General features: G+C 41.9%; 1 protein-coding gene across 4 annotated transcripts in view; it reads left to right on the forward strand.

The window, feature by feature from the left end:
- SLTM (SAFB like transcription modulator) overlaps positions 1-14,051 on the forward strand; it is a 114,586-nt gene that overhangs the window by 73,741 nt on the left and 26,794 nt on the right. For all 4 annotated transcript variants that reach the window (XM_089667675.1, XM_089667676.1, XM_089667678.1 and 1 more), the window contains 2 exons: positions 7,178-7,269; positions 11,851-12,005. In XM_089667675.1, the coding sequence (XP_089523801.1) occupies positions 7,178-7,269; positions 11,851-12,005 (247 nt within the window). The remainder of the gene's footprint in view (positions 1-7,177; positions 7,270-11,850; positions 12,006-14,051) is intronic.

Here is a 14,051-nt window from a genome sequence, read left to right on the forward strand (position 1 = left end):
TCTAGACTACCATATGTTTGGAAAAACACTGGGATTCCATACCTGGGCATTATGCTTTCTTCTAACCTGCATACCCTAATTAAACTATGAACCTTTAATAAGGAAAATTTCAGGAGAAATGGTTTATTTATGAACATTTAATCTATCATGGATGGCTAGGCAAGCTGCATTTAAAATGAAAATCCTTCCTCTGGTATTATACATAGTCAGAATCCTTCCCCTGCCAATTCCTCTCCACCTTTTAGCGACTCTAACCAGACTTAAACAATTCTTGTGGGATGACAAAAAACCCAGGATCTCGAACTCCCTCGCCTGTAAACACCGAAATGCTGGTGGGGCGGGTTGCATTGATTTTGGAGATTACTTTACAGCCATTCGATTTACATCAAATTAGAATGGTGTCACCAAGTCTCAGACACCCCTTGGACAAGACTTGAATCCATGCTAGTGCCTTGATGCCATCTTTCTCACTTCTTAATAAGACGCCTGGAAACTGAGTACACCTTCTCTCCCACTATACAATGCAGTTTATTAGCTTAAATAAAATTATTGGCTAACTCTCATATCAAAACTTCTGTTTCTTTACTACCTTTCCCTCTAAAATCCTTGGAGCTTATTATTCCTTATTTCACATCAGAGTTGCACCTAGAAAAAGGTTTTTTGACAAATATCTATAGTGAAGGAAATATGTATTTGATCCCCTGCTGATTTTGAATGTTTGCCCACTCAAACGATCAATCTAAAAATCGAATAGTAGGTGTATAGAAACACGGAGACAGAATAGCAACAAAAATTCAAAAGAAATGCATGTCTAAAACATTATGCCCTGATTTGCATATGCCTGAGGGAAATAAGTATTTGATCCCCTAATATTCAGCAGGATTTCTGTCTACCAGGTGTCTTTTATACAGATAACAAGCTGAGATTAGAAGCCGTCTCTTAAAGGGAGTGCTGCTAATCTCATTTTGCTACCTGTATAAAAGACACCTGTCCACAGGAGCAAACAATCAGATTCCAAACTCTCCACCATGGCAAAGAGCTGTCCAAAGATGTCAGGGACAAGATTGTAGACCTACACATGGCTGGACTGGGCTACCAAACTATTGCCAAGCAGCTTGGTGAGAAGGTGACAACAGTTGGTGCAATCATTCGCAAATGGAAGAAACACAAAACAACTGTCAGTCTCCCTAGGTCTGGTGCACCATGTGAGATCTTGCCTCGTGGCGTTTCCATGATCATGAGAACAGTGAGGAATCATCCCAGAACTACACATGAGGATCTTGTCAATGATCTCCAGGCAGCTGGGACCACAGTTAGCAAGAAAACAATTGGTAACACACTACGCCGACGAGGATTGAAATCCTGCAGTGCCCGCAGGGTCCCTCTGCTCAAGAAAGCACATGTCCAGGCCCGTCTGAAGTTTTCCACTGAACATCTGAATGATGCAGAGGACTGGTTGAGTGTGTTGTAGTCCGATGAGACCAAAATCGAGCTCTTTGGCATCAACTGAACTCTCTGTTAGGAGGAGGAATGCTGCCTATGACCCCAAGAACACCATCCCAACTGTCCAAACGTGGTGGAAACATTCTGCTTTGGGGGGGTGTTTTTCTGCTAAGGGGACATGACAACTTCATCGCATCAAAGGGATGATAGGCGGGGCAATGTACCGTCATATCTTGGGTGAGAACTTTTCCCTTCAGCCAGGGCATTGAAAATGGGTCGTGGATGGGTGTTCCAGCATGACAATGACCCAAAATACACTGCCAAGGCAACAAAGGAGTTGCTCAAGAAGAAACGCATTAAGGTCCTGGAGTTGTCTAGCCAGTCGCCAGACCTTAATCCTATTGAAAGTTTGAGTTGCCAAACGTCAGCCACCAAACCTTAATGACTTGGAGAGGATCTGCCAAGAGGAGTGAGCCAAAATCCCTCCTGTGATGTGTGCAAACCTGGTGGCCAACTACAGGAAACATCTGTCCTCTGTGATTGTCAACAAGGGATTTGCCACCAAGTACTAAGTCATGTGTGAAGGGGATCAAATACTTATTTTCCTCATGAACGTGCAAGTCAGTGCATAATTTGTTAGACATGCATTTCTTTTGAATTTTTTGTTGCTTTTCTGTCTCTGTGTTACAATACAACTACCATTCGATTTCTAGACTACCCACTCACAAAGAAATGATCAAACATTCAAAATCAGCAGGGAATCAAATACTTATTTCCTTCACTGTGTGTGTGTGTGTGTGTGTGTGTGTGTGTGTGTGTGTGTGTGTGTGTGTGTAGTTTGCTCAGCACTTTACATTATAGTGGGAGACAATACAGGAGGGATTTGAGGGCCCTGCTCCTTGGAGCTTACAATCTAGGAGGGAGGGGTTAGTGGTACAAAAGGTAATAACTGTGGGTGATGGAATGGTTGCAAGAGTAGAGGATTCCAGTATTAGAGGGCGGGATAGGTTTCCCTGAATATGTTTTTTTAACTTTATTTTTACAATAGTAATGGTGGTGATCAGTGACTTATTGTGGGACTATGATAGTGTGGCAGGTAATTTGACACTAAATGACACTGGGTGGGTACTGTCACTGACATCTCCAGTGATAGTACTATACACTCACTGAACTAATGACACTGGCTGAATAGGGGTTAACATCTACAGGTAAAACTCAAAATTAGTAGATCGTGCAAAAGTTCATTTATTTCAGTAATGCAACTTAAAAGGTGAAACTAATGAGATACTCATTACATGCAAAGCAAGATAGTTTAAGTGTAATATTCTAGGCTCAAAGTGTCCCACTCTAATCAGCTAATTAAGCCATAATACCTGCAAAGCGTTTCTGAGCCTTTAAATGGTCTGTCTGGTTCAGTAGGAATTGCAATCATGGGAAAGACTGACCTGACAGTTGTGCAGAAAACATCATTGACACCCTCCATAAGGAGGGAAAGCCTCAAAAGGTAATTGCAAAAGAAGTTGGATGTTCCCAAATTTGCTGTATCAAAGCACATCAATAGAAAGCTATGTGAAAGGGAAAAGTGTGGAAGAAAAAGGTGCACAAGCAGCAGGGTTGACCGCAGCCTGGAGAGGATTGTCAGGAAAAGGCCATTCCGAAGTGTTGGGGACTTTCACAAGGAGTGGACTGAGGCTGGAGTCAGTGCATCAAGAGCCACCACACACAAACTGATCCTGGACATTTGCTTCAAATGTCGTATTCCTCTTGTCATGCTGCTCCTAAACAACAAACAACGTCGGAAGCATCTTACCTGGGCTAAAGAAAAACAGACCTGGTCTGTTGCTCAGTGGTCCAAAGTCCTCTTTTTCTGATGAGAGCAACTTTTGCATCTCATTTGGAAACCAAGGACCCAGAGTATGGAGGAAGAATGCTTGAAGTCCAGTGTGAAGTTTCCGCAGTCTGTGTTGATTTGGGGAGCCATGTCTTCTGCTGGTGTTGGTCCACTGTGCTTCATTAAGTCAAGGGTCACCGCAGCCGTCTACCAGGAGATTTTGGAGCACTTCATGCTTCCTACCTCAGACAAGCTTTATGGGGATGCTGACTTCATTTTCCAGCAGGACTTGGCACCTGCCCACAATGCCAAAAACACCAAAACCTGGTTCAATGAACGTGGGTTTTACTGTGCTTGATTGGCCAGCAAACTCGCCGGACCTGAACCCCATAGAGAATCTATGGGGCATTGCCGAGAGACATGAGACCGAACAATGCAGCAGAGCTGAAGGCTGCTATTGAAGCATCCTGGTCTTCCAGAACACCTCAGCAGTGCCACAAGCTGATGGCTTCCGTGCCACGCACATTGAGGCAGTAATTTCTGCAAAAGGGGCCCAAACCAAGTACTGAGTACATATGCATGCTTATACTTTTCAGAGGTCTGATATTGTTCTATGTACAATCCTTGTTTTATTGATTGCATGTAATCTAATTTTCTGAGATTGTGGATTTGGGGTTTTCATGATGTTTAGAGACCCCTGATGTAGACTATCAAATATATTCCATCTTGCCTTGCTTGAACGCAGCAATATTGCATTTTTGGCATGTTGTGAATATTTGCAGTATAATGCTATTTCACATATACCCCACCCTACATTCCTCATACTGAAGCTCCCCCCAACACTCCGCACCTTACTACCATCGAGGAAGTCTCCAAGATCCTCTCTGATGCCCGCCTCACCACCTGCCCCCTCGACCCTATCCCCTGACAACTCCTACGACCTCCCTCCCCCTCCATCCTACGCTCCCTCACCCACATCTTCAATCTCTCCCTCTCCTTCGGCACTTTCCCCTCCCCTCTGAAACATGCACACATCACCCCCATACTTAAAAAGCCCTCCCTGGACCCCAATGACCCGAACAACCTCAGACCCATCTCCCTGCTCCCATTTACATCTAAACTCCTCGAACGCCTAGTCTACACCCGCCTATGCTCTCACCTCAACGACAACAACCTCCTCGATCCCCTACAGTTCGGCTTCCGTCCCCTACACTCCACCGAAACTTCCTTACTCAAACTCTCCAACGACCTGCTAACCGCCAAAGCTAATGGCCACTATTCAGTGCTCCTACTCCTTGACCTCTCTGCGGCCTTCGACACAGTCGACCACCCCCTCCTCCTCAAACTACACTCCCTCGGCCTCAGAGACTCTGCTCTCTCCTGGCTCTCATCCTACCTGTCACAACGCTCCTTCAGCGTTACCTATAATGCTACCACCTCCCCCTCTCTGTTGGGGTCCCTCAAGGCTCTGTCCTCGGGCCCCTTCTCTTCTCCATCTACACCTCCTCCCTTGTCCAACTCATACACTCTCACGGCTTCAACTACCACCTCTATGCCGACGACACACAAATCTATCTCTCAACCCCCCACCTCACCCCCTTGGTCTCAGCCCGAATCACACACCTGCTGAGCGACATATCAGACTGGATGTCGCTCCGCTTTCTTAAACTGAACCTCTCCAAAACAGAGTTTCTTGTCTTCCCCCCAGCCCGGACACCACCCCCCATTGACTTCTCTATCACGTAGAACAACGCTACCATCAAACCCGCCCTGCAGGCCAGAGTACTTGGTGTCATTCTGGACTCCAACCTATCCTTTCAGCCCCAAGTCCAATCTTTAACAAACTCGTGTAGACTCCACCTCCGCAACATCGCCAAAATACGCATGTTCCTAACCCCAGAAAACACTAAACAGCTCATCCACTCCATCATATCACGACTCGACTACTGCAACTCCCTCCTCACTGGCCTGCCTCGCCGCTGGCTATCCCTGCTTCAGTCGATCCTGAATACAGCTGCCAGACTCATTCACCTTTCCAACCGCTCTGTCTCCGCCACCCCCCTCTGCCAATCCCTCCACTGGCTTCCGATTGCGCAACGGATCAAATTCAAAATCCTAACCCTGACGTACAAAGCTGTCCACCATACTGCCCCAAACTACATCACTGACCTAATATCCAAGTACCGCCCAGCACGCACACTCCGCTCCTCACAAGACCTCCTTCTCTCTAGTTCCCTGGTCTCCTCCTCCCATGCCCGCCTCCAGGACTTCTCCAGGGTGTCACCCATCCTCTAGAACTCCCTGCCCCAACCCATCAGATTATCACCTACTCTCCTCTCCTTTAGGCGCACCCTGAAAACCCATCTCTTCAGGGAAGCCTACCCCGCCCCCTGCTAACTTGCCGACCTCCTCCACTCTTCCAACCACTCCATCCCCCACAGCTATCTCCTCCTGTGCCACCATCCCCTTCCTCCTAGATTGTAAGCTCGAAAGAGCTGGGCCCTTAATCCCCTCATGTTTTGCATTGTATTGGTATTGTTCTATCACATGTTCTGTCCCCCTCTGTAATGTACAGCGCTGAGCGAACTATTGGCGCTTTATAAATACTGTATAATAATAATAATGTAAGATTATTTTTATGGGTCCCCCACTAGAGTTTGTGGAAGACTGGACTGGGTGGTTTGAAGCGTCGTTTTAACCACTTCAGCTCCAGGTCATTTCTGCCACTTATTGTTTACATGTTAAAATCAGCATTTTTTGCTAGAAAATGTCTTCGAACCCTCCAAACCTTTTTTAAAAAAAAAAAAAAAAAATCTATAAAGCAGAAGCCCGAGAGAATAAATTGGTGGTTTTTGCATTTTTTAATGTCACACGATATTTTTTTTTTTTTTTTTTTTATTTGTTCAAACTGTTTTTTGGAAGAAATATGCTTTTTAAAAAAAAAAATTTGTGCAAAAAAAAACAAAATACATAACCCAGTAATTTTAGTAAAATATAAGAGGATGTGTTACACCCAGTAAATAGATACCAGACATTTAATGCCGTAAAATTGTGCACGACCCTGCAACGTTGGCAAACGATGTAAATTTTTTGCTTTTCGTAGGTAACACTTTAAAATCCTTTACAGGTTACCACTTTAAATTTATAGAGGAGGTTTATTACTAGAGTTTTACTATCCTTGATCTGACGTTTTCAGAGATACCTCACGTTTGGGACAATCGCTGTTTGTGTGTGTGCAGGACTGATGCATGGGTTCGCATTTGGATAGGGGTGCTTTAATTTTTTTTTTTTTCCCTCTTTACATTTTTTGTGACTGCAGTAAAAGTGCTAACATCCCTTGTGACCGTAATAGACACATGACAGGTATTCCTTTATGGAGGGATTTGGGGTCTTAATAGATCTCAAAACTCTTCTCTGCACTTGAAAGCATTCAACACACCAAGAGCGGTATTTCTGAATGCTTTCAGTTTTTCAAAAATGGCTCAGATAGCTCCGAGTAAACTGGAAGTGATGTCTGATAGTTTTCTGCTTAATATAATTGAGAGCTGATCCTGGCTTTGGTCCGTTCATCCACACAGTGTACGTGCCGGATGGTCGCTCGGGTCTCTCAGTGGGATGGGAAATCCTGGGAGGGTGGGGGGTTGATTTCTTCCCTTCCCGCTGCTAGCACAAACAATTGATTGTCTAGTTAGCCGCTCTGATTGCTTATACAAAAGAGCGGACCTCCAACTCTAAAACAAAAAAATCCCCGAAACAAAAAATACCGGTTATGTCGCTGATCCGTTTGTTTGGTAATGGCAAGTTGCAGATTTAATGAATGATTCACTTTGTTGTGTTTTATAATGCTTATTTGTTACTTTTTGTATCAGACAGTTGAAATCTTATTTTATTATCTTTTTATAGGTAAAAGTCCTGGACAAATGGTAGTAATAGATCAGACTAAAGGAGATCAACAATACATGAGGCCACAGATGAGAAGAGGCCGTTTTGATAAGGTAAGCCATTACCTCATCTCTTGTCTACCTTTTTGACTTGCTTTGCTGTGTCAGAACATTCCCACTTTTGTTAAATATGTTGGATGTTTCACATTCCACCCAAATACCCAGTTCCCCATCTCCACACTATTCAGGCTGTCCTGATTTATCTCAGATCTTGAACTTCACAGCACACCTGACCACTTCCGTTATTTCTTGGGAGGTTTAAACCAGATTATAGCTTCTAAAACCCATTGAAAGATAACACAGCCATGGTTTTTGATTTGGAAGACCGTTTAACCACCTGCGGACCACCTTAAGTACATTTACTTACTGTTCCAAGTTAGGGGCATGCAGAGCGCTGCTCCTGTGACTGTAATCCGCTATCTGAGGTGGACACCGCAATTACCAATAACCAGTTATGTGATTGGTCATATTGCCTATACAGTCATGATCACTATAAAAGCAATAGTTTTCGCAGTCATAAATGGTTTTCCCTTCATGAACAGTTTGCTTACAGTTGTGATCTGTGATTGGCCCACAGCAATCACATGGTTCCTAGCTGTAGCCAGTCACAAATCACAACCATAAGCAAGCTGATCATGAATGTTAACCTTTCATGACCATTTAAACTATTGCTTTTATAGTGATCATCGTTGTATAGGCAAAAACCGTGTAAAGGGGGGAAAAAAAACCCTGCTCAATCCCCAAAAGTAGTACCAGTATCGGTATATGAGCTACTCTGATGACAGGGACGTGCCAAAAAATAGTAAAAAAATAAAATTGAATCAAAAGTTGTTTTTTTTTTTTTCTTCTGCATACTATCACCAGTCAGTATCCCTGATCACCGCCACACCTGTCATATAAGGCTGTACTGAACTGGTGACAGTCTATATGGAAAAACAGTGTTTTTTGTTGTGGTTTGTGTTTTTTTTTTTTTTTTATTTAAGTTTACAAAAAACATTTTTGACAAAAATGGTAATTTGAACAAAACCATGCTTCTTGCTAAATACCTTTTAGACTGTCTGCTTTCCAAAAATGGGTTGTGGGGTATGTGTACTGTCCTGCTATTTTGGGGCCTCAAGAAATGAGGCCTTTACTATATATAGAGTGATAGATAAAATAATTGAGCGTGTCACTATTTTTCTAGGTAATTATATTTCTAAAGGTGCTAATGACATGAAATTTTCACCACGTTGGTAACAACCCATGCAATCTATACATACAAAGAAGCCAAAATAAATTTGTTCAGAAATTTAAGTTGTGTAATAAAATGACACAGGGAAAAAGGAGGTGCAAAAAGGTGAAGGGCCAGTTTACTGTCCCTCAGACTTTAGGGGTGCTGAACTTTGGCTATTGGGAGTAGAAAAGGTCCTGATATCAGAGGGAATGGACAATGCCCCATCTTTGGTGTCAGTGGGAGCAAACATGCCCATCATTGGTGTTATTGTGACCCATCATTACTGCCCTATCGTTCATGTCATTGGGAGGAATTGTCCCCATTAGTATTGTCATTGGGTGCTATCATTGATGTAATTGAGACATATTGTGCCCCTTCATTGGTGTCAGTAGGGGGAATTCTGTCCTATTGTTGGTATCGGTGGATGAAATAGTACTCCAAGGGCCGGATAAATGTTAGCAAAGGGCTGCATCCAGCCCTTGGGCCACAGTTTGAAGAGCACTGGCCTAGACAAAGGTGTCTCATTATCAAGGTCTCACACAAGAAACATCTCTTAATTGGTAAAAGCAAAGAGCTGTCAAGACCTTCACCACCTTATTGTTGCAAAACATACTGATGGCATTAGGTACAAAAGGTTTTCTAAACTTCTGAATATTCCAGTGAGCACTGTAGGGGCTTTAATCCGGAAGTGGAAAGAACATCATTTTGCCATATACCGATCACGACCAGGTGCTCCTCGCAAGATTTCTGACAGAGGAGAAATAAGCATTATCAGAAGAGTTGTCCAAGAGCCAGACCACTGGTGGAGGGTTTCAGAAAGGCCCGGAATTAGCAGGTACAATTGTTTCAAAGAAAACAAGTAATGCAGTCAACTGCCATGGCCTGTATGCACACTCACCACGAAAGACTCCATTGCTGAACAAAAAATGTTGAAGCGCGTTTAAAGTTTGCTGTACAACATTTATATAAGCTTGTGAAATACTGGGAGAATTGCCTGGTCAGTTGAGACCAAAATTGGTCTCTTTTTAGATGCCATAATACACACCATGTTTGGAGGCCTAATGGCACTGTAAATCACCCCAAAAACACCATACCAACAGTGAAGTTTGGAGGTGGGAACATCATGGTGTGGGGCTATTTTTCAGCATATGGTACTGGCAAACTTCTTATCATTGAAGGAAGGATGAATGGAAAAATGTACCAAGACATTCTTGATAAAAATCTGCTGCCATCTACCAGGATGATGAAGATAAAACGAGGGTGGACATTTCAGAAATACAAATACAAAGCCAAAGAAACTCTCAATTGGTTCAAAGAAAATAAAGCTGCTAGATTGGCCCAGCAAATCACCTGACTTGAATGCAATAGAAAATCTATGGAAAGAACTAAAGATCTGAGGTCATAGAAGGGGCCCACGGAACCTTTAAGATTTGAAGACTGTATGGAAGAATGGGCCAAAATCGCACTTGAGCATTGCATGCAACTAGCTTCTCTATACAGAAGGCATCTTGAAGCTGTCATTACCAACAAAGGATTTTGTACAAAGTATTACATTTTCAGTTTGTTCAATACTTTTTCCCTGTGTCATTCCATTTTATTACATATAATTTCTAAACTTATTTGTTTTTGTTTCCTTCCATGTATAGATTTCATGGGTTGTTAACGTGGTGAAAAATTCATGTCAATAACACCTTAATGTCCCTTTCAGATGGGGTAGACCTGTCAGTGGATCCGCCTGCCCGGCGGGGGATCTCTTCACTGATCCCTGCTGAACAGGCGGATGATAGGTCTGTCTGCTTTGCTGGTGCAGAGTGAACAGACGCTGCCCGCTGTCTTCTATTGGGTGTTTGGATGGAAATGGACCACCTGTCCATTTCCATCTGACTGCCATCTGATCCGATCCACCAGACAGATGGGGAACAGATCGTACAGGATCGGATGCCGGTGGTTGTCAGCGGACACTTGTCCACTGATACCTTCTGGTCCATAGAGGTGTATGGATGGTCCAATCGGGTCCGCCTGAAAGAGGTCTTAGAAATATATTTACTGAGAAAAGTGGTGACGTGTTCAATAGTGTGTATACTACCAAAGGAAAGCACTATTTTTGTGGAAGGAAAAAATAAATTTAATTTGTGTACAGTGTGTATGACTACACAATAGCCAGTTAATGTAGCAGAATGCTGAATATTAAAAAAATAAATTGATAATTTTAATCAAATTGGCTTACCATAGCCTGGTTGTCGCAAGCAAATCTAGGTAGCCTTCAGTCATAAAGATGCGTTAAGAGAAAGCTTATTGTTCCAAGTACCATAGTTAGTGTTACTAACCCCAGGACCCTTCATTCACTATATCCGGTCTCCCACGGTACACAACTATTTTAGTAAATATAAAGTGCTAAATACCTTTTCTCATCAGCAGTTAGAGCAGTCTTGTGACTTCTATCAGTGTCCGACGGAGCAATGGTTAATCTTGTAGGAGTTTTTCATTTTCCTCTTGACTTGTCCTATGAGGCTGCATGACTGCTGATCTTCTGGACAGTGCTGATTGGCCCTGTGCCAATCACATGCACCCTCCCAAATGAAATAAAAACTTTAGCAATACACACCAAACTGAGCATGTGCAGAGTGCCCCCTAGGGCTCTGTACTATGGCAGATAGATTGGGGACTGGAAAAAGGGGAGGATCAGAGAACACAGGATCAGTCTGTTTTACACAATGCAAAGGATTAACCCCTTAGATTCTATAGTGTTTTACTGCTTTGTAAAACACCTGTCACCTCAAGGACACCTAAAACAATTGCCTGGAGCTTTGCAGCGTGCATCGGTGACATGCAGCATTTTATCTCAGTGCATGGCCTTGCACAGCAAAGCAACACATTTCTGTGCTCTGTCGTGCCGTGAATAAAGTATGTTTTGTACTCTTTAGATGGGTTTAACCAGGGAAAAAAATACAGGAAAAGGAGCAGTGTGATGTGTTGAATTGCTCTCTGGCTGCTGACTGCTGTAGTGTAATTCGAGTCTCTCGGGTTAGTTGACTTTGTTTTAAAGATCCACTTTACTGGGTAGTTAATTTTTGCTTCTGCTAAAATCATGGAAATGTTTGCAACATTTTTGTTTTACTGGGTTGTTCTCCTGTTAGTTCACCAGTCCATCTAGTTGTGGGGAAAAGGAAAAACTCCAGAACTAGCTCTTTATATAACAAAGCAATACAATAAAAAAAAAAAGCACTGATGACCAGTTTGCTTTAATCCTCAACGAAGCCTGGTGGCTTTGCTATTGGTTACATTTTAAAATACTGTGTGTAGTAGTTATACTGTATGTATTGGCTTTGGGTGTAACTTTAAAGTTTGTTTTAATGTAATTTCTGAAGGATGTACTTAATGATTTGTTTTTAAATCATAGTTGTATGTGTTTTGTTTTTTAGATGAGAAATAGAGAGCGGTTTTTTCAGAACAAAATGAAGTTCAGGGACAAAAAAGACATCTTGACATTTGAAAAAATGAAGGCACAAAGACTCAGAGAAAATGTTGAACGTCTGCAACGATTGCAGAGATACCACAGAGCTGTGGAACTGCGAAGGTAATTTAGATGTTTTTGTATTGAAAGGCTTTTAATGTTTTAATTCAGTATTTGTTTTTAAAGTAGACTTGAACAAAGAAATTGGAGATTTTGGGAACATTATATTAATGTCAGTCGTTTTTAATGCAGCACCCTGAACAATCTAACTTTTTTTTGTGTTAAGTTTTTGCCTTTCAGTTTTGTTGTGTTTTTTTTTTTTTTTTTTTTTTTTTTTTTGCCATCTGTTTTTTGTTGGGGAGATTTCCCTTTACATATGCCCTGTAACCAAAACTGGAAGTGAGAAAATCCCTCCAAAGTGAAGAAATCCCTGGTTGTTACCAGAGCTGGTTCCCCCTTTGAAAGATTTCCCTTCCTCCTATTTGGGAGACAGCCCAAAATTTTTAAGTTTTGTTTCTTGTATATTCTTGGGATGATGGTAAACAGGACGAATAGAGAGGGTTGGGAGGGTTATTCTCTGTAACTGGTACAGACAGCAATAAAAACCTAATAGAAGAGAGCCAGCACTCAGCCGATTGACCTCAGAATTTTAATGAGTTAATTTTGCACCAACAATGTCCACTTGCATGCCCAAAAAAAGTCGTCTGTGTACACAGAACCTGTGTAGAACGTCCAATCCTGCTGCCAGGATCCCCCCTGTACCAGTACAAGGCAATGCAGCTCTGATTATCCACTTGTCATCCACCTTGTAGCAGGTTTACTGCTGCAGGGCTGATGATCTGTGCAAAATCATGTATATAAATGTGATTTTTGCACTTCCGTTGTAGGGAGCGAGCGCCCGCCACTGGTGCGCTGTTTCTGCTGTGATTTGACACAGCGGAGGTTGATTTAACAGGTGCTGGCCAATGGATGATCGTCGAGAAGAATGACTGGATGCAGCTTTGCCTATCACCAGTGATGTGCTGCATTGCTTTGCAGGGAACGCAATCCAGCATTTCTATTTGTAAAAATAGTACATAGTAAAACACTGGTTAGGCACATATTTAACCCTTTATCTGTGAAGGGGTTAACATCAACAGCAATCAGTGTCATTTAATAGAGTGTCAGTTTTTATATTTTTAGCACCTATTACTGTATTAGTGTCACTGGTTCCCACAAAATGTCAGTCATACGTCCACCGCATCTCAGTCCCGCTATAAGTCGCTGAGCGCCACCATTACTTCAATTAAAAAAAAAAAAAAATCCGGTATATATACCATAGTTTGTAGACACTATAACTTTTGCGCAAATCTATATTTTTGTTGGGTTTTTTTTTTTGGTACCTAAAATATGTAGCAGAATGCATTTTGGCATTAATTTATGAAGAAATGTGATATTTTAAACTTTTTTTTTTTTTTTTTTGGATATATCTATATCAGTTGGAATTTTTTTTTCCTCTTTATAGACCAATTTTTCAAAATTGGTCTATTTTTGTTGCGCAAAAAAATAAACCCAGGGGTGATCAAATACCACCAAAAGAGAGATCTGTTTGTGGGGGGAAATGATCTAAATTTCATTTTTGTACAGTGTTGCATGACCGTGTAATTGTCAGTTAAAGTAACCCAGCACCTTATAGCAAAAAAATGGCCTGGTCAGCAAAGGGGTAAATCTTCCTTGGCTGAAGTGTTTAATGACAGCTGCATTGCTGAGTACACAGAGAAGGTACAGGCAACTGGAGCTGTCAAAAAGTAAAATTCAACAACATTGCTCAGCTGCAAATACAGAAAGATACATCGTAACATATGGTTAATTTGTATCCGATTTATCTACAGTTCAAAGGGATGAATTTTAATCTATGGATTGTCAGTTAAAGCAACCTGACAAGTGTAAAAAGAAAAAATAAATAAATAAAAAGTTTAAATGTTCCTCTGTTTACCCCTTAATAACCCTTCATTTGCTTTATTTAGCCTTAATTATAAGCCCTAAAATAACCAGTTTTCTGCTACTGTTTTTTGCTTGTTTCTCTTTAACGAATATTTTAACTTTGTTTTCGTTTGTTAAAGGTGTTAACCACTTCCAGTCCGGACACTTTCCCCCCTTCCAGTCCGGACACTTTCCCCCCTTCCAGTC

Source organism: Staurois parvus, unplaced genomic scaffold, assembly GCF_062004578.1.
Source record: "Staurois parvus isolate SC_StPar_1 unplaced genomic scaffold, SC_StPar_1.0 ptg000054l, whole genome shotgun sequence".
NCBI lineage: Eukaryota > Metazoa > Chordata > Amphibia > Anura > Ranidae > Staurois > Staurois parvus.